General features: G+C 43.3%; 1 protein-coding gene across 1 annotated transcript in view; it reads left to right on the top strand.

The window, feature by feature from the left end:
- SYNJ2 (synaptojanin 2) overlaps positions 1 to 27,338 on the top strand; it is a 96,279-nt gene that overhangs the window by 28,734 nt on the left and 40,207 nt on the right. Inside the window, exons 3-7 of the mRNA XM_074990307.1 lie at positions 1,127 to 1,397; positions 6,527 to 6,752; positions 20,098 to 20,181; positions 21,762 to 21,823; positions 25,084 to 25,180. Of these exons, the coding sequence (XP_074846408.1) occupies positions 1,127 to 1,397; positions 6,527 to 6,752; positions 20,098 to 20,181; positions 21,762 to 21,823; positions 25,084 to 25,180 (740 nt within the window). The remainder of the gene's footprint in view (positions 1 to 1,126; positions 1,398 to 6,526; positions 6,753 to 20,097; positions 20,182 to 21,761; positions 21,824 to 25,083; positions 25,181 to 27,338) is intronic.

Below are 27,338 nucleotides of genomic sequence, written 5' to 3'. Positions count from 1 at the left end.
GGAAAGGGTTTGCAATGCCTTGTGGGGCAGGTACAGCATCACATGGTGCAGATTTGTCAGCCCCATCATTTCTTAGGCATTATACTAGATTGCCAGCAGGGGGAGAGCGGAGGGGAGGTGGAGATCTTATAATGGGGGTGTAGGGGAGAAGAGGCAGATGGTTAGGGCGGCAGTATGGATGTGAGAGAGACAGAGTTGGCATTGCGGCAGTGAGTTTTTGCTGTCTCTTTCAGTTCAGATAGCAGCCAGTCCTGAAGCAGAGGGAGAGGAATTGAAGGCTCCCACATCAGCCCCCATCTCCCATCTTGGCTGTGCACAGCAAGTCCCTTCCTGGGCAGCAACATCTTGCCTGCAGCTCTGTTCCTAGTGCAGGGGAGAACAACATTGTGTGTTGCTCTTTGCAGAACTTTCCCTTTGAAAGCTGTGGGAGGAGTGCATGCCTGCGGGGCAGTCACATTCCAAAGCAGCATCTCGGCATGCACGCCTCCCGTTTGGTGTAGCTTAAATAAGGCCTCGGTCTTGCTGTACGTTGTTAACTTAATGTATTTGTGTGAATTAGAACAAAAGCCTTCGGGAGACACCTTCTACAAGTAAACAGGACTGCCTTTTGTCCCCATAGGTGGTGATTGCATTTTATTACTGTGTGTGTTTGAGCTGGAAGCATCAATGTTACTGACCAAGGTTTCATTGCAGGGTTTCACCTGAAACTAACCCACTGGCATACTCAGACAACTGCCTGCTGTGCAAGGGTGAAATTTCGCCTCTGTGCCACCAGGGGTAGTCCCACTTAAACCCTCAAAATAGGGCTTCAGGGTCCTTGGGCTTTGTCTGGGGCCTCTGCAAAGGGCCAACTTTCATCATAGCAGAGGGAAGAGTAGACAAGCTTACAGATTGTGAAATGTTTCTGCTTCTTAAACGTGTGTCTGGCTTTCCCCTTTAACTTACCCATGTAGCAATTGGGATCTCATGTTAGCCACAGGCATTGTTGGTTTTATTTGACTTCCTCGGAAGCAGGAGGTCCTGGTCTCCGCTGGAAGCAGGAGAGCAGACATGACCTATTGCTGGGGGATTTGGAATGGCATAGCTTGTGTGTCTATATAATTCTTATGTAACTGTCACCTTCTAGGTTACACTCGACTGCATTTTCTGGTCCTGGTGACAGGCTGTTCGTCGGTGGGAAAAATCCTGGATGCTGAAGTTTACAAAATCACCGCAACAGATTTCTATCCCCTCCAGGAAGAAACCAAGGAAGAGGATCGTGTTAATGCCCTTAAGAAAATCCTGAACTCTGGGACATTCTATTTCTCCTGGCCAAATGCAGGCTCAAACTTTGACCTGACGGTGCGGGCCCAGAAGCAGGGTGATAACAGCTATGAATCTGGTAACTCCTTCTTCTGGTGAGTGCTTCATGTTGTCTGCAAGTTTCTAGTCACCCGTGGCTCCCCTCTCAATGTCACATAACTATGGAGAAAAATAGAACTATAGATTTAAACCTAGACACATTTTGCTTAATTAATATTTTTTCTTTACAGGGCACATGCTCTGGCAGATGAATCATAGAACACTAGGACTGGAAGGGACCTTGAGAGGCCATCGAGTCCAGCCCCCTGCCCCAATGGCAGGACCAAGTGCTGTCCAAACCATCCCTGATAGACATCTATCTAACCTGTTCTTAAATATCTCCAGCGCTGGAGATTCCACAACCTCCCTTGGCAATTTATTCCACTGTTTGACCACCCTGACAGTTAGGAACTTAGGAGATGGTCTGTCTCAGCAGAGCAGATAAAGTATAGATTATTTATATATAGTCCACTCGCAAAAGCAAATTTAATAATTAGTTTGATTTTTCTAGACAGAAATTTTGCTATATTTGCTAACTACAATATAAAAACATATTTGTGTGATAGTTTCTTTTCCAACTTTTAAAAAAAAAAATTTAATAACCATTCTTAATCTGGTATAAAAAAAATCTGAATCTGCGTTCAAACATCACTTAAACTGCATTATGTTACATTTCATAATCCTTCTGTGTTTAAAGTCTTAACACTGCAATAATGTACCGTAGTTTTTACATTGTAAATTTGTTGTCAATTTGCAGCTTGCTGTAGTCAAACTGTGTTCCAAATGATAACTCCTTTGATAGGTCGATGTGCGCTTATATTTTTCACTGTGTACAGGGGACCCTTGTTAAAAGTCCAGCTTATGTTCCTAAATAATGCAACTTATAGTGAAACAACTTATAAAGGGGAATTAATACCCTTAAGGAATAATGTAATTAGCTTGAGAGACGTTCCCTGCACATACAGTTCACACACATGTGGTATATATGATGTCCCTATAACCCACAAAAAACAAGAAATAGAATAGAAATAAATACGTAGAATAAATACATAGATAAATAATATCAATAAATATATAGACCAAAAGCCAGCTCCCTGCTAGCCTCTTCCGGCTCCCCACAGCTTGCTGGCTCTGTGCCAGCTCCCCACCTGTCCCTGCGACTCCTTGCTGGCTCCCCACAGGCCCTCCCATGACTTCAGGACTCAATTCCAAGGCCCTTGCACTGAAGTGCCTGCTGTCCAGCCACCGCAAAGCTCCGTTATGTTCCTGGCTTTTGGTCCCTTGGCCTCTAAACAATGTAAGCGCAGATCAGTGCAATGTATAATGAATCCACTTTACCGAATTACTTAACATCATATATGTGAAACGACTTATAACGAGGACCCCCCCGTACCATAATACATAGCATATTAAAAACAAAGTTTAAAAATATGTCCTACTGCAGCAAAGACTGGTTGAATGGGAAAAAATACGTAGAAATCAGGATCCGTTCTATGTTGTCCCTCTGCAAAGGGAGTTCAGTTTCTTTAGCCTATCTGTTTTGATAGAATACTCCAGTTCCCCTCCTCCTGTATTTTTTTTTTTTTTTTGTTTAAATGACAGGCAGTCTAAATGGGAAACTTAACTGTAGTGGAATTAAATAAGATGTTACTATGTCTCAGGGAAACCTGTGCCATTGAACGTGTGTAGAATTCATGTAATTTCCCCCTGCCCCCCCCCGATTTTCTTTGCATTCCCACAGAAAAATGACTTTTTTTTACAGGGAAGCTGAAAGAACAGATACCCACCACTTCCTAGCAGTGCGGGCACATTGTTTCAGACACCCAGAGTACCGATAGAGGGTAAACCACTGCAGGGCTGGGGACACACCGGCCAGTGCCTCTACCCTGAGCTGGGATCGGCTGCTAGTCCCAGCTGGATCAGAAGTGGGAAAGGACAAGACTTCCTCTTTCCCTGCAAGAAGAGGCCGGGACTGTGTCAAACCCATCCTCAGAAATCTCCCCAGCTTCAGGAAGCTCAGCATCCTCCACTGCTTCCTGCTCCCATCACTCTTCAGCTATGAAGGGAGGAGGCAATGTACAGGGAGCTGCTTCCCCCTCCACCCAGGCCTTGTGCATCTGCATCTCCCATACCCATTAAGTATCCCTGATCAGCGTGGCCCCATACACACAGAAACCCCCTAAGCCTTCATACCTGCATGCCATCCCACTGAAACTCAGCCTCTGCATTTGGAGCCCATGTGCACCCAGACCACCTGTATCCAAACCCCTCCTCCACTGAGCTCCATGCACTCAGCCCCCGACCTTCGTGAGCCTTGCACTATCCTGAGCCCCCGCATCCAGACCTGCACCTCACTGATGTCCCAGCTAGCTGCACTGAGATTCCTGCACCACCAAGTGCTCTCCTGCCCCTCCAAACCCAGACCTGTCTGCTAAGCCCCAACTGTCTTCAGATGGAAACCCCTGCAGCATCCCCATGCCCTTACAGGCCCCTGTTCAGTTCCTACACACCCACCTAAACCCCAAGCTGAGCTGCTTGCCCCCTTGCTGTCCCACACAGAACCCTCTCGCTCCACACTGAGCCCCTTCACACATGGATGCTCTCTGGTTGTGCCTGCCTGCCCTGTATCTGACGCACGTGACGCAGCATGCGAGGTAGGCCCAGACGTGTGCTGTGTCAGGGACAGGCACATCCTCACTATTGAACCTGTGTCCTGGGAGTCGGAGAGTACTGCTGGGAGATCTCTCACCTTCATGCAAACAGTGCCCTGTGTTTCCCCACTGTCGCGCTGGAGCCTCTGCATTTATTGCTGACAAAACTTGCAGAATTTTAGAATATTTTTATGGAGGATTTTTAATTTTTTTTGACCCTTAGAAATAAAGTTACTTAATTCACGTGCATAAGCTTTCGTGGGCAAAGACCTGCTTCGTCATCTGATGAAGCGGGTCTTTGCCCACAAAAGCTTACGCTCCAAAATATCTGTTACTTTATAAGGTGCCACAGGGCTTCTTGTTGTTATTGAAAATACAGACTAACTTGGCTACCTCTCTGATTAATTCATGTGAAAGGCGATACAGGGGTCAAATTGCCCCTCCTGGCTCTGCCTAGTGTGAAATACTTTGTGGCCTGGAGCAGGTAAATATCAATAGCAGAACAGTGTTGTAACAGATGATTGATAGGTAAAGGAGGGCAATTCAATTTGGTAAATAATATCTCTAGCTGGGATATGGTTTCATCTGAATTGGTGTTTAGGGCATAATAGATGTGTTGTATAGATCAGAACTGTGCCTTGTGTGCGTGAGGGCAGGGGATAGCTCAGTGGTTTGAGCATTGGCGTGCTAAACCCAGGGTTATGAGCTCAGTCCTTGAGGAGGCTGTTTAGGGATCTGGGGCAAATAGATTTAAAAAAAAAATCTGACAGAGAGGGTGCTTGGCCCTGCCAAGAGGGCAGGCAACTGGACTTGATGACCTCCCAAGGTCCCTTCCAGCTCTGAGATGTGTGATGCCTGAAAATTATTTATGGTGGGAGGGATAGCTCAGTGGCTTGAGCACAGCCTACTAAACCCAGGGTTGTGAGTTCAATCCTTGAGGAAGCCATTTAGGGGTCTGGGACAAATAGATTAAAAAAAAGAAGGAAAGAGGGCATGCTTGGTCCTGGCAAGAGGGCAGGGAACTGGACTAGATGACCTCCTGAGGTCCCTTCCAGCTCTAGGAGATGTATAACTCCATATCTTCCTCACTGACACAGCAAACCATCTGCCTTCCAACAGAACAAAACCACCAAACAAGAGGCTTATCTTTAATGTAGAAACAGCACAATATGTACATTTTGTTAAAGGCTTTCCCTTAATACTTTGGTATCAGAAGATACCTGTTTGAATTCAGTGGTACATCTGCTTTCTGTATTATATGTTGTCTTGCTAGATCAGTTTTAGTTTGTGGCAGCCCTAAACTTTTATATGTTGTCTGACATAAGATCGCTTGTATCTCTAAAATTAATGTGGGAAACGTTATGTACATATGAAATTTTAAAAAGGAATAAGATAGACAGCTAGCATGCAAAATTTCATTCCTAATGGTTAAAGTTTGGGGGGAAAAAAACATAAACATTCTTATAACGAAAAAAGTGTCAGGCAACCATAATTATAGGCAAAAAATCTCCGGTTAGCCTGTATTCTCACAAAAAGCAAGCAGTCCTGTAGCACCTCAAAGACCAAAGAAGTATGTCATACCAACAAAAGCTCATTGACAAATTTATTTATTAGGTAGTCTTTAAGGTACTACAGGACTCCCCCTTAATTCTAGGCAGCACAGTCTGTGCACCCTATACAATGAACTGCAATGGAGAAATCCAGCTGGAGTTTTCCTTGGCTAAGATGAGTAGATTTTCTTTTTATGTGAAGATATTGAAGGAAGAAGGAAAATGTAATTCTTTTCTAGTTATTTTTCTAGCTATGTTATATCAAAACAGTAGAACAACTCTTCATCTTTTCAAAATAAGTGCTCTGTAAAAACCAAATATTTTGTAGGATTCCAGTTCTGTAGTAACAGTAATAAGAAATTGCTGATTAAACTGATGGCAGTATATTGGAGAGATGTATGTTTATGATACCTGGCCATGCACTGGCTTGCTTTAAAGTAATCACGATACAAAGGTAATACTTCCATTATACACTGTTGCAGAACTCAGTTTGTAACATTTCCTTTAATTTTTTAGGCCTGGTCTGTGCTAGGAAAACTTCCCCCAGCATTCCAACAGGCTTTTAAAAGTTCAGCTAAACCAGTTCCAAAACCTGTGGGAACTATAGTATAGACTGGGTTCCAGGCAGCATGGGCCAACATTATAATTTATGTAAGAGCCTTTTAAAGACCAGCATGTTTCCAGAGAGCAGAAAACTGGGAAAGGGGGTATTTGCATATGAACGCTGTATAGGCCAGAGCAAAGATTCCTGGACACACAGGCAGAAGTGAGGTGGCTATCATACTGCTACAGTCTCCTGATTTCTGTGAATTTATGGTATTCGCCAGGGTTGCCATCTATGAATTGTTAATTTCTGATAAAGTGAGAGACAATGAAAAGGAATTAATTCCTATTGTATAAGCTTTAATTAGAGAACAATGTGGAGTATGATTTGTTTCTCTCTTATTCTGAGTAAATGAATATGTGCTCTGTTCAATTTTGCAGGAACCAGTTGCTTCATGTGCCTTTTAGAAACAACCAGGTGAACTGCTCTGACTGGCTGCTAAAAGTGATCTGTGGCACAGTAGACATCCGTACTGTCTATGCCTCTCACAAGAAGGCCAAAGTCTGCCTCATTTCTCGGATCAGCTGTGAACGAGCTGGTGCCAGGTTTCACATACGAGGGGTCAATGATGATGGACATGTGTCTAATTTTGTTGAGACAGAGCAGGTAAATAATGAAAAGGATCTGGTGACTCTAAATAATTCAGTGTGTAATTGGGGCATCATTGAAAGCGCAAATTAGAGGAGCTCAGCAAGTGCTTGTTGCATGCAAAGTTTCAAGATGCTGTATTACATGAAGTATCTCTTCACTCTTGCTCCTTAAATGTCTATGCAAACAGTTCTCCTTCTGTACCTTTAATTTCTTAGACACTCATTTATGTTTTTGCCTTATTTCTCACTTTGGAAGTTATAGATTCCAGGCTTCTGTCAAATTATAAACGTATTTTTCAGTGTATTCAGAAATTCGTGTTTTGAGCAGCAGTGATTCATGAGTAAATGAACACACACACCACAAGGTTCTCAATGGCTCCATCTTTTTAGTCAACCAAGAAGTTAATGCATCATCACAAGAGGGAAGCTTTTAAAATACATTTATTATAAAATGACTGTGAATTTTGCTCTGAAAATAAAACCTTTTTTAAAAGTACTTCTAAAGTACAACAGAGTTCTCTCACAGGAGAAGGTGGGAGAAAAGCAGTTCTTTTGAAAGCCCTTGTAATTTTATTCCACATGCTTTTTTTTTTTTAAGGTCTGTTTTATTCAGTCTAGTCTACGCTAGAAAAGGTTTGCTTGTGCAGAATGGCTTCTCTTGGCAAAAAAGTTTTTTAACCAACATGGCTTACAAAATTTCATGAAAGAAAAGCAGATGTGCTATCAAAAACATTTTTTCCAGTGAATCTGGATCTATACTAGGGTGTTTGCTGAGTTTTTATGACATTTTTATAACACCCATAGCTAACATTGTTATACCCGCAAAAATTTCTTGTATGGACCTGGCTTTGGTCTCCTTAGCCTTCATCCTGGGACAAAGGGGATCTTGTGTTGAAGACACAGGATTGGAAGTGAGATCTCTTTTGTGACCCTAATCAGGTCACTTAGCCATGGATCCTGCAAACACTTTCATGTACAAGGAGTCCCAGGACAATAAAAATGCTTAAGAGTTTATATATAAGTGTTTTCGGGATTAGCATCACTATTTCTTTGTTTTGCAATGTTTTCATCTGTGTAAAAGGGGTATTTATAATTTCTTACCTGCCAGGACTTTTGCAATACTAAATTAAATACTCTGTCACAATAATCTCCACTGTATAATGATGGAGATTTCTGGAGCTTTGAAATGCAATGGTCTAGTCTGGAGGAAGGTGCATGAGAAAGGAACCAGGAAGTGGGTGAAAGATTTAAAAGCTCCTCTAGCCAAATAAGGCTGCATCTACACTATGAGATAAATTCAAATTTCAAGGTTTTAGCTCTATATTAAAACGTGTCTGTCTTCACACATAACACTGTTAACTCGATTTATTGAGCCATAATGCTGATTACAGAATATTGATATTGTGGGACAGGCATAGAGTCTCACTCAAATTTAAAATCTTGATTCAAGGCTAGTGTGGAAGCACCATGTCCTTAATTTGAATTTGTTAGCCTCCAGAAGTGTCCTGTATGTATCCCACAAAGCTATGTGGTAAGCCTCCAAATATGGCCACTTCGTTGTGCGCTGCTGTCATGTGTGCAGGAAGAAGGTCAAAGTAAGCCCGTGAAGTTTGGATTGAATTTGAATGAAAATTTGAACTGGAATTGAGCAGCCCAGCCCTGCAAATAAAAAGGGCGTCCATTATGGAAAAAATCCCTTTGCCCATCGTGTTGCACCGCATCAGTAGCCATAGGTAGCAGTTATAGGTACCCCTGTCCCGCAATCATGAGCGCTCAGGATAGTGATCTGACTAGCACTTCTCAGGCTCTCAAGCAAGTCCCAGCTTGGACCCACCAGGAGATTCTGGATCTCGTTGCCATCTGGGGAGACCAATCAGTGTTAAAGAGACTTCGGGTGGCCAAGAGAAATGTGACTGTCTATGATCAAATGGCGCATGAGATGGCAACCCAAGGTTACTCCTGAGACTCTATGCAGTGCCGGGTGAAGGTGAAAGAACTCTGGCCGGCCTATCAAAAAGTCCAGGAAGCCAACCAGCCAACCCTATCAACAGCACCACATGCTTATGGGGAATGACCCCACCATGGAGTCCCAGCTGAATTACAATACTTGTGGAGGCCCTGATATGGATTCTGGGTTGAGCATGGAGGAGCAGCATGGCCTGGAGGAAGAGGGCAATGAGCCTGGAACCGGTCTGTTACATAACTGACTCCTCCATTCTGGTCCCCAAGCCCTCTGGAGCAAGCAGTTCAGGTGAGTCTTTATTCTGCATGCTAGAAGCAAGTTGCGGGTGGGTGTAGCTATAGGGTTGTATATAGGTACAGGTTTGCTAGCTGTGCTTCTGTGCCCCTCAGAACAGTGCGTTAATGTTTCTTCGGATGGAGTATGTCTCCTTTTCGGAGATCTGCTTGAAGGCCTCATCCAGGCACTCTTGTCTTTTTTCATGAGGTTCTTGGGCAGGTCTGACTTGTTGCAGCTTCCATGGTAGCACACTTTGCCACCCCAGGCAACCAAATAGCAATCTGGTGTCATGGCACCACACAGCATTTTAGCAAATTTTCCAGGCTTTTGGTGTCACAGCAGGAATAGCTGTTCTTTCTCCATATCTGTTATGTTTAGGAGGGTCATGTCATCTTTGGCAACCTATGGAAGTACGGGAATTTGCATATTTTTTTAAAACATGCTTTCTGCCCCTTTACATTGGCCTGCAGCAGCCAGTGGGTGCTCTGTTCCCCACCCTGCACATCCCTTTCCAACCAGCATTTCTTTTCATTTTTCATGCTACCTCCATGCCATGCTGCTGGGCGTTTGCCCTCCCATGTCCCTTACCAGGCATCATTTGTGTTCATTTCTCAGGAGACCCCTGCGCCACACAGGGTGTTCCTCTGCTGTGCTTTCCCCTCCCATGTTTCTTTACATCCAGCCTTTCTTTGGATATTTTTTTGTTTACGTTATTTTTATTGTGCATCAGAGCCCCACATGCAGCCATCAATTTGTCACTGCCACAGGACACGTAGCCATGACACCTGGCGGCTGCCCCTGCTTTGCAGACCCTACCCTTCCCATCAGAATAGGACAATTGCTTATAACTTACCATGTCCACAAAGCAATGTGCTGGAGAAGTGATGACAGGTGAGGTATTGTGAAATGCACGCTTACCGTCCCATCCTTAATAATCCATGTGTCCTTCCAAAGTATACTTTCAGTGATAAAACACAGAAAAACCCATTCATTGCACCTCAAATCACATTATGTCAATTGTATCTTAATTTTGACCTTCATTTTGCAGAGCCGGTGCCTGGTGTTGGAGGAAAAAACAGGAGACGCAGGAAAGCAAAACAAGATATGCTCATGCAGCGCATGCAAGGCACTGATGCAGGGTGTAAGAACTTGACAAAGGACACTGATCAGTGATGTCACAGCACAGCTGAGTGGCATCAGAGTCAAATAAAATTCAATGAGAGAATGCTTGACCCGCAGCAGCAGCAGTTGTCCAAAATGACCGAGGTTGCAGCAAAGCAGACTGAGGTTGCAAAGCTCGTAATGTCTGTTACTTAGCAGATGGAGATCTTACGCTCACTGCTTGAGTTGCAGACAGGCTCCCAAACCAGCAGGGCATCGGTTGATACCTGCTGGCGGGAGTCCCCTGAGAAGAGGGTGAACACCGTGGTCGGTGTCCCCACATACAGAGAGGGAGGGCAAGGCAACCCTGCCACTCCAGCCCCAAGGGCCATTGCAAAACGCTATTCAAGCAGCCTTGAGAGGCCTTCTTTTCCTGGCCACTTAAACATCTCCTAACCCCAAAATAAAATCATTCCTTTGAGCTCAGTGTGATTTCTTGTCCTGCAGGAGTGGGAGAGAACACAAATCAAAAGGGGTGGGTGTGGGGACGCTGATTTGCCGCTGAAGGCACAGCTGGGCAGTGAAACTCCTTGTCCACAGCAGACACGCATCTGAAGGAACCTGGCGAGGAGGGGAAGGGGCAGCGAAACTCGCTTGTTACACCAAAAAAAGAGTATTCCTCCATTACGCCACAGTTGATTTACTGGCATTATGGCAGAGATACATAGAGGTATTGTGCATTACAGATCATTTGCAAAGCTGTTTTTTTAAAGTGTCCCTTATAGCTGCAGCCTGAGTGTGGCTACTGGTGGATGGCAGCATAAACGGCTGCTAGTAAGCCCTGCCTTATTGCCTCTGCTTCAGAATGCCGTGTAGACTGGAAACTCTCCCACCTTGATTCACATATGGTGCGCAAAATAGCGCACGCTGTAATAACAGTGGGGATGTTAGCTTCAGAAACGACCAAATGGGTCAATAAACATCTGAACCTCGCTTTTATATGTCCAAAGGCACATTCCACAATCATTCTACACTTGCTCAATCTGTAATTAAAGTTTACCCCGATGGGGTCCAGGGCTCCTGTGTGGGGTTTCATCAGGCAGGGAAGCAGAGGGTAAGCAGGGTCACTGCAATATAACAATGGGCATCTCCATGTCACCAATCTTGATTTTTCTGGTTAGGGAAAAAAAGTTCCATCTAGGAGCATTCGGTACAGTCCTGAACTCGAAATATGCACGTCATGAATCCTCCCTGACCAGCCAGCATTGATGTTGGTAAAATGACCTTGCATCAGCATGGAGAAGTACCCCTTCTAATTAATATACTCTGATGCCAGGTGTGCTGGGGCCATGATGGGGATGTGTGTGCCATCTATTGCCCGACCACAGTTAGGGAATCCCTGGGCAGCAAAGTCATCCAGTATGTCCTGTACATCTCCCAGGGTCACAGTCTTCCTGAGGCGATGCCAACAGATTGCCTGAGCCACCCCCATCACCACGGACCCCACTGTAGATCTGCCCAGCTCAAACTGATTTGCCACTGACTGGTAACTGTCAGGGGTTGCAAACTTCCACAATGCAACTGCCACTTGCTTCTGTACTGTTAAAGCCTGCCTCATTTTGGTGTTGCTGCGCTTCAGGGCGGGTGCCAATGCATCACAAAGTTTCATAAACGTGGACGTGCGCATGCAGAAGGTCTGCATCCACTGCTGGTCATCCCAGGACTGCAAAATGATGTGATCCCACAAGTGTGTGCTGGTCTCTCAAGTCCAAAAATGCCTCTCTATGGTCATCAGTGCATTCATGGCAGTCACCAGCTCTGCGTTCTTCGTCTGCAGTTGGCACAATTGCTGTTTCAAAACACCATCCTCCGCAGCAGCACCACTAGGCTCGACAAGAGTCATCAAGCTTTGGAATTGAAGGACAAATTGCGCGACAGCTGCTGTAGTTGCCGAAACAATCTGTGCTATGATTTTGAAGCATTGGTGGATCCATGCTTGTGTTGGAATGCTGCAGAAGGAAATGGTGTGTTCTCCAGTTCTTTTTTCACATGGTTACTGATGCAATGAATTATGGGATAGTGATTGGAATTCTGGGACTCCAACATGAAACACCCACAAGCGACTAGGGCTAAGGCACTGTGGAATGACAGGTACCCACAATGCAGTGCTCATGCTGTCAAATTTGCACAGGGCAATTGGGACCCAGAGATTCAACACGGACAAAGGTGGGTTGAATTTCAAGAAGCTTTGTGGACAGTTTATTCCAACTAATGATATCGACATTAAGTATTCAATTTTACTATATTTTGAATTTATCTCATAGTGTAGTTGCAGCCTAAGTAGAGTCAGGAAGGCAGAGAATGATGCAGTCATCTGGTTAGTGGCCAGGACGCAAATCTGAGTACAGATACATTGGAATGGGCTTGGCTTTGTGTACAGTGTGTGGGTTAATAAGCAGGGATAAGGTAGAACTTTATACTTCTGGTGTGACCAATGGAGAGGTGAAAAGCCTACTTTCAACTGGTGTTGATAACAAACACAAAGTAGAAATACGTTCATTTAATCTAGCTCCATAAAATAGCTTGACCAAGGAAAATAAGAGACACAAGGTGGGTGAGAGAGTCTTTTGCTGGATAAATGTGTGTTGGTGAAAGAGACAAGCTTCCAAGTTTGGCTTCTTCGGGACATGAAGAAGAGCTGTATGTAGTTTAAACGCTTATCTGCATCACCAACATAAGTTCATCCAGTAAAGAATATTCCCTCACCCATCCTATGGGTCTAATGCCCTGGAATCAGCACGGCTACAACAACACAGCAAACTAAGAAAATAACTCCCAGCATACAAAACATCACCCCTCAACGTGGTCAACAATTTTCAACTTTTTCAGGAGCAAGCATACAAAACGATGCCCTCAAAGCCTCAAATATATATATTTGAAGAATGACATTTAGGTGCCTCGTCCACTGGGAAAACATTTCTCTTGGGACACACAGAATTGTGCACCTGTAGATGAAATTTACCCTTGGGCAGAGGGAACAGAAAAGGAGGAAGGATAGCAGTACAGTTGCCTTCTAAAGCAATGTGTAATTCTCATAGATGGTACCAAGTGTAGTATAGCTCTGTCTCTCTGAAATAAGTATGGGATGCTTTGGTCTCCTTATAAAGAAAGGAGAGTTAAGTTTTGAGGTGGGTGGCCAACTTTCGTCCGGTCAGCCCCAAATTTGTGGTGTTACCTCCTAGCGGCTCAGTTGCCAATCCTGTATAATACTATTTTTTTCTCTGCATGATAACCATTTGGGTCCAAGTTTCTAAAGGTGATTGGATCATGCTCTTGCATATTCGAAAACGATTAACATAAAAATGTCATGCCAGCTGCATCACAGCAAAAATGAGGTTCAGCCTCTGATAGAATGGCAAAATGTTGATAGGTTGCTGGCAGTTGGATGGGACATTGGTTCATCAGAAGCAGTAGAGTATCTCTCACATGCCCTGCTTTTGCTTCTTTTTCAGTTCAGTAGGTAGTCAATTTAAGAATTGGAAGACTAAAAGTGTTTGAGTTATTCAGAAATAGAAAACCCAAAGCAAGGCGGAAATGAATGCCAGGTGACTGAATCAATACAGTTAAAAGACTTGCAGATCAATAACTATAGGAGTACTTTGTTTAAAAAAGTTAAAGAAGAGCTAGATAAATTCAATGAGGTCAAGTCCATAAAAGGCAATTAGCTAAGTGGTAGGAATGGTGTCCCTGTTTTCTGTTCGTCAGGGACTGGAGATGGATGGCAGGAGACAAGTCACTTGGTCATTGTCTTCAGTCCACCCCCTCTGGGTCACCTGGCCCTGGCTACTGTTGGCAGATGGGATGCTGGGCCAGATGGACCTTTGGTCTGACCCGGTAATGGCCATTCTTATGTTCATCTTTCCATTGGTAATATAGCTAATTTTTGCTAGACTAAATACCCTGAGAAACCAAAGGTTACATGCCCACTTCAGCGATCGGTTGACAGAAGTTATCGTCGGAAGATATCTTCCAACAAAACTTCTGTCGACAGATTGCAGCCACACACACAAGCGGATTGCTCTGTTGATCCACTCTGTTGACAAAGTGGCCGGATTGCTTGGCTCCTCTCTCGACAGAACGGCCAACTGGAAGCACAGTAGACAAGGCTGTCCAGTGACCCGGAAACCCTGTTTGTTGACAGAGGGCCCCCTGGAGTGTCTACACAGCTTTTTTTGTTGACAGATTCTGTCAAGAAAGGCATTCTGCTCCATGGGGGAGAGGTAGAAGGCTGTTGACAAAAGTGCTGAGTTGTGTTTGGCAGTATGTTAACAGAACGTATTTTTAATGTGGACGCTCTCCAAGGTTTCGTGACAGAACCTTCTACTGTAGATGTAGCAAAAGTGGGAGCCAACCATCAGGATACATGAAGTCCAGCTCGAGGTGGCATCCTCTTACCACTGGGAAGTAAAAGTCCTAAATTAAACTCGTGCTTTCCCAGTAGGGTACTGACTAATTGGCGATGAGGTAATACCTTGGCCATTTGTAATTAGAATAACATTTTGTGCCCATTTGCAGCTGCCTGCACAGGGCTGGCATGCTGGCTCTGTGCTTCTTGAATAAATATCACTCCAGGATCCTGAAAAGTCAGGACTCTCTCTCCCCACTTACAAAGCTTTAATTTTAATATTTTTCTGTTTTAAGAACAAGAAACAATTAGCCTTTTCTCCAGGCAGCTCTTTTATGCATAGATGGTATTCTTTTGTCTCCCACTGAGTTAGCCTTGTGGCATTTCAGCTCTGCAGTGAGTCATTTTTGTGGGCTCACTTCACTGCCGTGACTCACTGTGCAGAAGAGGAATGGGGGAGCTAAATAGCTCACTTGAGTTTTTAATTTTTAAAATCAGATCACCAGTCAACCTTACATTTGTTTGGTCACTCAGCTTCATCGCTTTACAGGAAAGATAAAAGCAGTCTGAGTGGCTGACACAGCAGCAGTAGCAGGTAAAAGGTGTTGTGAAAAAGCCTTCTGAAAGTGTGCGCTCGGACTGGTTTAGCCAGCCTGTTGTAAAAGAAGGGGCACCTCTTCCTGCTCACAGTGAGAGGAGGGTTTGAAATGTTGCTTTGTTTCCCCAAAGGGAACTAAATAACATGCTTTTTCTTTGTTCACAATATTTCCTATAGCAAGGAAAAAAAGCAAGACATCAGTCTGATGGTTTTCTACAGAGAACAAAATTCAGTGGGTCTAGCCTGCCCCTCCCCCCCCGCCCGCCCCATCGTCATTAGGAGACTCCACCACGTTCCTTTATTTTTTCCAGATAGTAGTGAATTAGCAGGTATGCTTTCCGTTTTTAGTTCAAGTGCTAGTCACTGTTTACCCTTTACCACTCCATACCCCGCCATACTTGTCCTCCTCCACGGAACCAGCAGCTCTGGAGCAAACCTTCCCACCACCCCCCACGGCATTACATTCTTGATGTGTGATTTGGGGCTGTTTTTAAATGAAGAGTATTATCAAAAAGTTTTTTTTATTAATTTTTGCTATGTGGTAGAATTTCATAGGTACAAACACATTGAAAATGGAAGTTGTTTGTAACCCTAAACAAAATGTTAAGATTGTTCTTTCAGAAGTTCACAACTGAACTTAATACAACTTTGATACTTTACTATGCAGAAGAAAAATGCTGCTTTTCCTTTATTTCATAAACCGTTTACTTTTTAACAAAGTATATCTGCTTTTCTCCCCTGCCCCCTTTGTTCTCTGCTTTTGCCTAAGTGTGTACTTCCGGTTCCACATGAGGTGTGTGGTTGACTGTTCAATTTGTAATCTTGGTGTTCGTGACTGATTTTCTTCTACGTCTGTTATATGGTTTATTTAAAAATGAAATTCTACAGACCATCAAAGGAAGTAGGATCTTTTCCAACTAACCTACCCTTCCACATTATAAGAAAAATAGCGTTGGACCTCATTTCAGAAAAGCACTGCTGTTTGATTACACAAGTGCTTGATTGCTGCCTTACACAGGAATGGGTTTAAGCACATACTTACCTTCTTGCCTGAATTGAGGCCGTAGTATTTAAATGTGAATAGATGTGTATGGGACCTGCTATTTTTTTTCCCAGAGATGTGTTCATCAGGTTTGTTTTGTTTTTTGGCATTCAGGTAATCCTCACCTGTGGCCACTGTGGTCAGTAGTCCAGGGTTTATGAAACATTCACATAACAGACCATAACTATCAGGGGATGGTTTGCTTTTTGAAAACTGTACGGCCCTCCCAAAAATGGTAGTTCAGATGTAGGCATCATATAAATATGTGGCTTAAATCCACTAGTGGGTCTGATTTTTATAATAGGATCCACAAAACTGGATACTCATTCCTTCACAGAGCCCTATTGACCTCAAGAGCACTTTGCCTATGCATAGGATACTGCTTGTACAGTTGTGTTTATAAGATCAGGGCTTGATTTGTTCTAGTGTGGCTACGTCTACACTAGCCAAAAACTTCGAAATGGCCATGCAAATGGCCATTTCAAAGTTTACTAATGAAGCGCTGAAATACACATTCAGCTCCTCATTAGCATGCAGGCGGCCGTGGCACTTCGAAATTGACGCGGCTCGCTGCCGCGCGGCTCGTCCAGACAGGACTCTTTTTCAAAAGGACCCCACCTACTTTGAAGTCCCCTTATCCCATCTGCTAATAGGAATAAGGGGACTTCAAAGTAGGCGGGGTCCTTTCAAAAAGGCGCCCCATCTGGACGAGCCACGTGGCGGAAAGCCGTTCAGTTTCGAAGTGCCGCGGCCGCCTGCATGCTAATGAGGTGCTGAATATGTATTTCAGCACTTCATTAGTAAACTTCGAAATGGCCATTTGCATTTTTTTGGCTAGTGTAGACACGGCCTCTGTGTAGCAAGAACCAAAGCAGTGTCCAATCGTGTTAGGGAACCATTTTTCTTTCCCTGGTCTTTGCCTGTTCTGAGATTTCAGTTCAAAATTTAGGGAAAATGCCATGTCATTCAAAAAAGCAGAACTTTGAATCCCCAGTTGCCTAAGAGGACTTAACATGGGAGCAGTTATCTAGGAGGAAGAGCCCTTTGGCATGACATGATCTTGATCCTAATCCATGTGGAATTTGCTAGTCTCCTTGAAGTAGATAGTCTGACTGCTCATAGATTCCAAGGCCAAAAAGACCATTGTGGTGATCTTGTCTGACCTCCTGTATAATGCGGGCATATATCTTCCCCAAAATAAATCCTAGAGCAAATCCTTCAGAAAAATGCCCCATCTTGATTTTAAAATTGTCTGTGCTGGAGACACCTTCACAACCTTTAGGCAGTAGTTCCAGTGGTTAATTACTCTCACTATTTAAAAAAGAGATGTCTTATTTCCGGTGTGAATTTGTCTAGCACCATCTTTTAGACAGTGGATTGTGATCTACTTTTCTCTGAAGAGCCCCCATTATCAAATATTTGTTCACTGTGGAGATGGATATACCTGGAGATCAAGCCAGCCCTTAACTCTCCCATTGCTAAGCTAAATAGAGTGAGTTCATTTAGTCTTTCATTTTAAGGCACACTGTCTAATCTGTGAATCATTCTTGTGGTTCTTCTCTGCATCCCCTCCAGTTTATCAACATCATTTTTTAATTGTGAGCACCAGAAGTGTACATGGTATTCTAGCAGTGGGTGCACCAGTGCTAAATACGAAGATAAAATAACCTGCCTATTCTTACTTACAAGTTTCCTGTTGACTCATCCAAGGATCATACTAACCCTTTTGCCCAGCATTGCACTGGGAATTCATATGCAGATACTGATTCACTATTATGCACAGAACTGTACTGTACACGTGATACCAGATGTATACGATCACCCTCTATAGGAGGTTTTTCTGTCTGACTCTGGTTCTCAAACCTCTTAGCCCATGCTCAAGGCAAACCTTTCCGTGGACCACCAGCCAGCCACCCATGATGACAAAATGTATTTGCTCATCTCTAAATACCTTAAATATGAAATCATTCATATTAGTCTACTGAAGCATAACAACATACATAAGCAGCTGTAACATGGGGGGAGGGCACAGGGCTGCAGAGCCAGGATGGGTTCCCATTGCGGGGGTAAGTGTGCAGAAGTCCTGAGCCTACGACCCACCTGCAAGACGGTCACGGCACACTACGACATGGTGTAGCTGTAACATTTCATTTCCAGATATGCATGTAATTGTTTCATCTCATTTGCCAGCCAGTGACTGTTCTTAAAATTGTAAATGAGTCCAGATCCGATTCCCGAAATTCTTACAGATTGTAGGGAAGATGCTGGGACAGTGTGAGTCAGCGTACCTCCACCAATTTGAATGGAACCGTGACATTCCACACCATCTGAGAATCAGGCCTACCATTTGACTTCATTTTAACAGATGATTCAAGGGTTAGCGGTCATTCTCATCCAATTTTATTGCTGGCCTGCTCAGCGAGGAAAAGAAAGAGGCGAGGATGGGGTTACTTATGTCTCATGTTGCAGCCCTGCCATATTACACCAAGCATCTTGCACGGCAAGAATAGAACAGCGTCCATCTGAGGTTTTTCTAGCGCACCAGTCACCGTGATAACTAAGCTTTGTACCAGTTAAGAGCATAGATTATAAAGCTGCATTGGACAGGTGTATTTTGCATTATGATCTGAACTCCATCAGGCTGCAGTTGATTCTGACACTAACTCTTCCTGTGTCCTTCATGAAGTCACTTAACCTCTCAATAAAATGAGGAGGTTAATAGACACATACCTACCTTGCAAAAGTGTTGTGAGGGTTTATTAGTGTTTTTCAGTGATATACTTAAAATTAATATTTTCATCTGTAGATCTCAAAGCACTTTTCAAAAAGGTAATTTTACAGATGGGTAAATTGAGGCACTAAGTGACTTCTTCCCCCCATGGTCACCCACAAGATGAGCCAGGCATATTCATTTGGTAACTGGTTTCTCGTTGCCTAAACATCTTTTGTATGCGACCTCTTTTTCTGCAACTGCTATTCATCCCATTATGGAACTACTGCCAAGCTGTTAGCTGATATGCTAAATGATACAGTGTGACTAAAAAAGAGGGCACCTATGTGAGCTGACTGATACCATTCATCTTCTGGGCTTTGGAAGGCTCATTGTGATGTACAAGAAAAGGGAGACTTGTATTCTATATCACAAATGGAAAAGGGCCGGGGATCCATTGCTAAGAATAGACCAGCACAGTGAACTTGGCTTTACACTGTTGTTCTTCGGTAATAACTGTGCAAATCCTTTTAAAGTAGGCTCATTTAAAGTTATGGAGGTAGGGTACATCCTTTGTACTTCTAAAGTGTTAGCTTTTCTGCAGGATTAGTTTACTAACATTGTCCACAGAGATAAATACAAAGGGCGGGAGAGAGTGCTGGCTAGACAGAAGAGGACTGGAAAGATTTTACTATAAACATCCTCGTTAAGAAAGAGCGCATGCAACGTTATTTCCCACATCTCAAAATTGAAGCCTTCAGCTTTGCCGCTCCGCACACATTTTATTGGGCACCCTGACAAGAGACAATGTGCAGTGGAGGAAAGTAGCTAGGAGCAGATAAGCACAGCAGATAAGTTTCTCCCGGGTCTGACATTAACCATCACTGGTCGTGTGAAGCATTGCCATCTCCACAGTTAAAATTCTATGAAAGAGAAAGTGGCCTGTCTGTCTGTCCACTAGCATAGATAGGTCATCTTCAGTGTGAGGGAACTCTGTCATACAAGCACCTGTTCCTTTCAGCCACCCTTAACTCTTCTATAACCAGTGAGTAGCCAATTAAACCTAGTGAGTTGGCACAAAAGAAAACCAGATAGGGTATTGTTTCCATTTCTGTGAGGTCAGGAGCACTGACAGAGCCATATCCACATAAACGGAGATCCACCATTCACCTTCTCTTCGTTTCTTGTATCATGCGTTGCCTGATTGAGATGTGACAGAACAGTGTGTTTCACTGAAGAGTCTCTTTCCTTTTTGTGTTGCTACAGACGATTTATTTGGACAATGACATCTCTTCCTTTGTTCAGATCAGAGGCTCTGTCCCACTGTTTTGGGAGCAGCCTGGGCTTCAGGTAAATAACATGAAGAATAAAGTGAACTGTCACTAATGCTACTAGATGTTGCTTAGGGTTTGTTTACTAATGCTTTTGCTTTTCATTCCCTAGGAGGGTTCCCTTGTAAAGGACTGACATTCTTCCAGTTCTGTTTTTTATATAAGGGAAATATAGGCTATTTTTAAAAGGAATAGGGGAATATCCAGAGATTAGCTTTTGAAAATTAATAATTAAGTGGTCAACTAATGCCAGAGAATAGTTAATAATTTATTTGTGCAGATGTTTCTTTATAATGTTTTCTACTTTTCCCAGGATAAACCTTCCATCTGCAATACCCGTTTGGCATGGTGTTTTGCTCCCCCCCGACTCCATAGAATAGGGGAAGAAAAATTTAAATATACACATAGGTTCACTCACACACAGAGATATAAATGTGTGTGCATACACTATATTCTGTACAATGTAGTAATTTTGTGATCAGAGTAAACTTTCTTCTTTAATAGTCAGTAAAAGTTCTAAGATTGATTGATTGATTAAATGCCTCAGGTTTGACTTGGGTATGAATTAGGGCAGTCATACAGTGCTTTGTATATTATAAAGATTGGGGATTATCCCTGAATTTGGTGCCTTACAGTCTTTTTGAACTGGACAGAGTTTTCTCCTATCTAAGAAGGAAATGGCACGCATTTGTGCTTAGTCAGAGATAGACTGAGCAGTCTTTACTCATGTTCATGAGCACGTACTCATCAGAGCACTCATTCACTCCTTAGGCACATGCACTGGCACCAGAGTGAGAAAGGGTTGGAAAGTCTAACCTTGTGTAAAAAGAAAATACGTATTAAATGCTGACAAACAGGAAACCAAAGAAGATTTTTGAAAATTCTGAGTAGCCTCTTAGAAGGTTCAGCTATTCATTGTGGCAGTGGGGAGAAATACGTTATATTCAGCTGCACTGAATAAAAATACCAATACTTAGCCCTTATAAAAATTTTGAACTTTTAGTGTTAAAATTTTAGTTTTTAGTGTTAAAATTCCTGCTGACTTCAGTGATACAGGGTTTAGCCCATAATCCTGTATAAATATAAAGTACTGAGCATTTACCAATTAATCTAAAAAATGAAAGATAAACTAGTCAGGCTACAGTCTTTCCTTAGAACTGGTTGATATGCAGTATTTCCGTACTGATAGGTGTAAGGAGAGCTGGGCACAGATCACTCTTCTATGGTGCAGCAAGAGGCTTTTGCTTGAGTATTGGCCAGGTAGAAAATTTGTCTGGCCATAGTTAAGGATGTAGGTACCCCATTAACAAATGGTAATTAATCATTTTTTTCATTGTTAATGTAAATGTTTTCTAATAAAAGTTGTAAGCTTTGTACTAAGTCAGTCCTGGGGGAATTCTCATTTTTACAGGAGCGTCAAATGTAATTATTGCAGAATTCACCCAAGAAAAGAAAGTAGTATGTGGGGATTGTAATCTGGTTGAAGTGTGTTGTGCTAATCGACAGGTGTTTTCTTTTGAGGGAAGTAGACAACTATTGATCTGGGATTTCAGTAGCATAGGTAAGTACTTCATACTATTTCTGCCATTATTTTTCTAGGTTGGTTCCCATCATCTGAGACTTAACAGAGGCCTGGAAGCTAATGCCCCTGCTTTTGACAGGTAGGTTTCATTAGACTCTGACAGTCACACATCAAGTTAAGTACATAATTAAAATTGCACAGCTGTTCTCTGTTCCAGCAAACTAGAGTTGTTAAAGGAGGAAAGCACTGATTAGATTATCTAGCCCTTGCTCTTCCATAATTATAAACTACAGTATGGTTCTAGTGCTTTGTCCTTTCCAGTTTTGGTGGAAATTGAATCAAACGATCTCAGCGTATTTCTGAGAGAATTAAGAATACCTTGCGAAAAAGTGCCGTGTAACTATTTGAGAATCAAAAAATATACATGTGCATTTGGGAACGTCCCAACCAAATAAAAGCTAAGTGCAAACCCCTTTGCATTCCAGATTTATCTTTCTGCCTTTTTTTCTATGACGAGCTTGGTCCAGAATAACAGCCATAACCTATTCTGCCCCAGGAGATGCTCTCCTGGCAACATTCGTCTGCTTTGACCCAGAGAAATGTTGCTGGAAGCCATCCAGAATCCATGTGTTAACATGCCTCCGAGTGCATGGTCCTTAGGTGGGACCAAATCCATTAGCCTGAAGTCTTTTGCAAGCAAATTCATGTTGTCTTGAGTGGGAGCTTTGTCTGAGAAAGGAATGTAGGATTTGGCCTGTGGTGAATTACCACACCCTAGCCTGCCTTTGTCAAATGATTTTTAACTGACCAATCAAAATGTGTATTTGTGTGTTTTAATAGGCCTCTGTTTTCTTGGTTCCTCTTATTACAGTGTTTAGGTCAGCTGATTAATTCTGATCACTTCGTAGCACCTCGGGACCCCAGTCAGGGATTAGAGTTTCATTAGTCTAGCCTGTGTACTAAGAAGTGAGATAGACACGCTCATGCTCGTGGGGCTCAAGCGTCACACTAAACATAGAAGTGTGGATGTTGGAGCTTCAGTGGAAAGAGGGTAGCAACCTGAGCCCAGGCTCAAAGGGTGCGATGGGCTTGAGAGCATGAGCTTCTGCCTGAGCCACACTCCCAAGCTGAGCTGGGAGTCTTGCCCCTGACTACAGTGTAGACATACCCAGGAGTGGCTTCCTTACGGTAGAGTGAAGTAGGAAAATGGCTTTGATTTTCCTGCAGGCATCCCAGCAGAATTGTGAGATCAGAACTGCATGAGACCATCCAGCCCAAACTAAAAGTTTAAAGGATTGTGTTGAGTAATGAGCAATACAGGAAAATTCACTGAAGCCTGTAAAGTCACTGCAGCCTTTTCATGTGTTTTGGCACAGCCACAGTCTGTTACTTTTTCACACCCAATACCCTGACATTTGGAAAAGACATTGGGAGCAGGGAATGCAAATCTCCTGTTTTAGCATCTGTTTCGGATAAATCCCAATGCAGGGCACACACGAAAGGACTTGGATTCTCCATGTTATGTTGATTTTAAAAACACACTTCTTCCTTTCTGTTCTAATTGGACTAGAGTGCACTTTGGTGTAATTAACAGGTTAACATTAGGGGCATTTTGATGCCCTCTAGCATGAATTTGAAGAGGGGAAAAAAGAGCAAAGTCACGGTCTTGGTCCATAAATATGTTCTGATGTTGCAATTGTTGCTATCCTGAGACCCACTGAATTCAGAGGGGGAGACAGATTCTGTCTGCACAGATCCAAGTTCAGGATTGGAGTTGTAAGGTAGAACCTGAGAGATATATCTTTGGCTGTTTTTCATGCAGGAAAGGCTTCCTTTTTTGGTCTTTTACAGAGCACATTATTTCTTGTTAATGGGACTCAGCATGCAGTCTATGGTTTGTACTTGCCAATTACAGAGACAGTAGCCTTTTTAAAACACTATCACCAGGCCTTGCAAACGCTGGCAGCACAAAGCAGACTTTTCATTGATGCTGTTAGCTTAAATTAAATCCCTGGCCTTTGCTTCCATGCTTTTTGCAGCTCACTAACTGCAGCAGTATTTCTTGCCTTTGGACTAGTCAAGCCTGTTGATGATCTTGCATAACTCCTGTAACAGACACGTACACACAGACCCAACTGCACACATGGGAGAACTTATGCCAATGCATCCACTCCTTTGACTCTTACCTGCCAACCAAAAACTATAAGTACAATGTGATTTGTCAGGGGTTCGGTCATTGAGATCCCATAAGAATGTCACCTGATGAACTGCCCAGACCACTTAATCTGCCTGTCTGCCATATGGGGCACCCCAACACCCTGTTCTGCTGAGCCAGAGTCTCTAGTTTCTCCCAGCAAAGACACAGGGTTGGGGGGCCTGGAGCTTATGGCCCCCACTGCTGGAGCTCATGGCCCCTTTACATTGCCGTGGCAACGTTACTCTGCTGCGCACAGCTATGAGGGAAGCCGAGGGCAGTGCTGTGGTCTGGGCATTGCTGAAGGCCAAATGCCCTATGTCCCACTCCTTCTGCCATTGCCCCCCCCACCCCTTCCAGGGGTACAGAGCTGGGTCCCCCCGCCCACCTTGCCGCAGGGCCCACAGAGGCTGTTGGTGCCACTGCTCAGCCACAGTGGGATCAAAACCATCTTACTCTGCATAGAGTTTTATACAGAGCAAGCTTGTAAGTTTTTTTCCAGTCCCTCTGTCAATGAGAGAGAGAGAGAGAGAGAGAGAGAGAGAGAGATGCACAGCTGTTGCTCCCCACCCCGCAGGTAACCATTATTTACACTGGGTTTAGTAATGAATGCAAGTGATTTTTCTTAACTGTTAGAAAAAGTGGGATTTAAGTGATTTCAACAGATAGATCAAAATAGGTGACTAAGCTGGATAAAACCAAACATACCAGCTACGCTTAATACTCAAAGGAACATGTTACATACAGTTTTGCTAATAATCTTTTCTCTTGAGCTAGCCAGCCTCCTAGCTTGGGCCTGATCCTTCCCACAGTTCAGTTTTTTAATGTTTCCTGCAGGTATCTGGGTGATAACCAGATTACCAGCTTTTCAGTGATTGCCAGTGACCTCTTCCGCAAGAAGCGGGGCGGAGCAGCCACGTCGGGCCCTTGGGCCAGTTGCTGGGGGGGAAGCCCGATTTGCACTGTCCGCTCTCCGAAGGGGCCCTCAGCACCACTCAGACCACAGTGCTCCTGTGATGGTGTAGAAGGTGCAGGGCTCTGGCTGCTGCCACAGTAACAGCAGCACAGAATGGAGCTCTAGGCTCTTTAGAATCACCGGGTGCGCCCCCGACCCCATTTTCGGGCCTGTGTTCAAGTGCTGTAGAAAGGTTTGTGGTACGTGACGTTTATTAAATCAGATTGCACTGCTGCTGCCACTGTTTCAGGCATATGATGCTTCTGAAAGAGCAGTATGGGAAGCAAGTGATCGTTAACCTGTTGGGAAGCAGAGGAGGAGAGGAGGTGCTCAACAGAGCTTTCAAGGTAAACGCAATAACTTCTGTAAAACTGCTGAGCATCAGAGTCCTGTTTCTTCTGGAGGGACTATTACTTGTGAGCAGCCTTGCGGGTGCCTGTTCTGAAGAAGTGAAGCTGTTTGAATTGTATTCACTTCTTATTTAACTAGACTCTCAAAGAGACTTAAAGTAAATATTCTAAAACACCTAAAATCTCAATTCAAGAATGATTTGGTCACTTGGGGGCCTGATTTTAATGGTATTTAGACACTTAAAGTTGCAGTACAATTTTCAGAAATATTTAGCCCCCGACATTCCAGAATTACCTCATACGTGCTCTCTGTTTCCCCTTTCTATAAAGTGGAAGTGGAAATAATGAATCTTTATTCCCCTTTATAAAGTGCTTTGAGATCTCTGGTTAAAAGCTGAACATAGCTATCCTAAAATTATCATCTGGTGAATGCTTACACTGATCATTTTAGGCAGTGTATATGCAATGTCCATATTCTTGACAATATTTTCCTAGCCATTTAGTAATCGTTCATGAGTGCAAAAATAATGACTCCCATATTTTGTATGATATCTGACTTTCTCTAGATAAGTTCTTTTCAGTTGTTTGCATTATTTGTTACAATGATAAAACAGGAAGTTGGTTACTCAGTCAGAATTTAGGACCTCTGTTGTGTAATGGTTGTATGTATTTGTTTTAAATAATGGGCTAGCTTGATTTTCCATTTTTTCAACCATATGCCAGACTAACTGAATTGTACGTGAATTATTGGGAAGGTGAAAGAAGCTGGATTGACAGCACTGAACACTGAGATACTGTTTATATCCAAAACAGAAGCTTCTTGGGCATTTTCATTCCATTTGTTTTTAAAACAAATAAATGGTTAGGAGTGATCAGTGTGTAAACTTGGCACATTTTAAAATACTCCAATTAAAAATTAAAAGCAGTGCAAGTAATGGGACTCTCATTCCCATTTTATCATAAGGTTATCTTGTTTCTTCTCTGTCTTCCCCATCTGCTTTAATTTCCCATATTTTTCCCTTCCCTTGCTTCCTTCAGTCTTATTTTTATTTAAATCAGTTTAAAATATGTTAATTTAAGTTGCTGCTGCTACTGCAGGTAGTTTCCCTTGATCTGGGTAGGATGGTCACCAACATCATTAGTTTCATTATATTGAGAAATCTTTTTTTTTTTCCCCTTATTTTTTTTAAATTCAGTACCACGCCTCCGAATTACTATTATCTAGTAGTGGAAGATGAGATTCATTATTGTTCCCAGCAGTGCTGTGTCTTTTTTGAGTAGTGTCCCCATGGGTGCTCCACTTTGGGAGTCAGTGTGTCCTTGCACTGGCGCTCAGAGATTTTTCTATCAGCTGCGGTTTCCCACACCACGCATGCGCAGTAACGCCTCCTTATGCTTGCATGACACAGGCCCCTCAGTTCTTTCTCTACTGTCCTTGGCTGTGGAGAGAGTTTCTCTCTCTCTCTCTGAAAGACAAAAGAGTTTAGTTAGTTAGAATTTCTCCTACCCTATTCAAATTATTTCTTCTGTTCAAAATTCAAATTAAAAAGAAAAGTTTAATTAGTGTTGGAATCAGTTGCTGTGTCATTGCCATGCCTGCACCTGTGTGAATCAGGCCTCGCCCTCAGTACTGCCCGGGTGCATGGCTCTGGCGGGGGCGGCACCCCAGTCCAGGTGGTGCTGAGGGCTGACTGCCACTGGTCCTAGTCTTCCACTCTTGGCCCTCTCCCTTCTGGATGCAGTGCTGGGCGCCCCTCCCAGCTTGCCCTGTGGCCCATGGTGCCTGCTGGTGCCACTGCAGTTTAACATAAATCACTTCTGAAGCAGCATGAGCTAAATGGAAATAGGGCACTTTATAAGTGGGAAAAGTGTGCCCATGCTAGGGGTACACAGGGGCACACATACTCCGAGTTAAAGGTGTTCTCACTTGTTTATGGACTTGTGATAGAATTCTGAACAGTGCTTGATACATTAATAAAATATAAGATGATTGGATATACATCATGTTCAACCATAGGAGGAAAAGAGCCGTGCTTTATCTTCATCGCTTACGTTTCATTGTATGTCTTTGGGTTGCACTGGTTTTAATTTTTCCCCTTCTGAAAGCTAGACTGTTGAGGCCATGTAGATACTTACATGTAAAGTTGCTTGTGTT

Source organism: Carettochelys insculpta, chromosome 3 (assembly GCF_033958435.1).
Source record: "Carettochelys insculpta isolate YL-2023 chromosome 3, ASM3395843v1, whole genome shotgun sequence".
In the NCBI taxonomy this organism is placed as follows: Eukaryota; Metazoa; Chordata; order Testudines; family Carettochelyidae; genus Carettochelys; species Carettochelys insculpta.
Note: the sequence above shows the minus strand (reverse complement) of the source record. Positions and strands in the feature narration are given on the sequence as shown.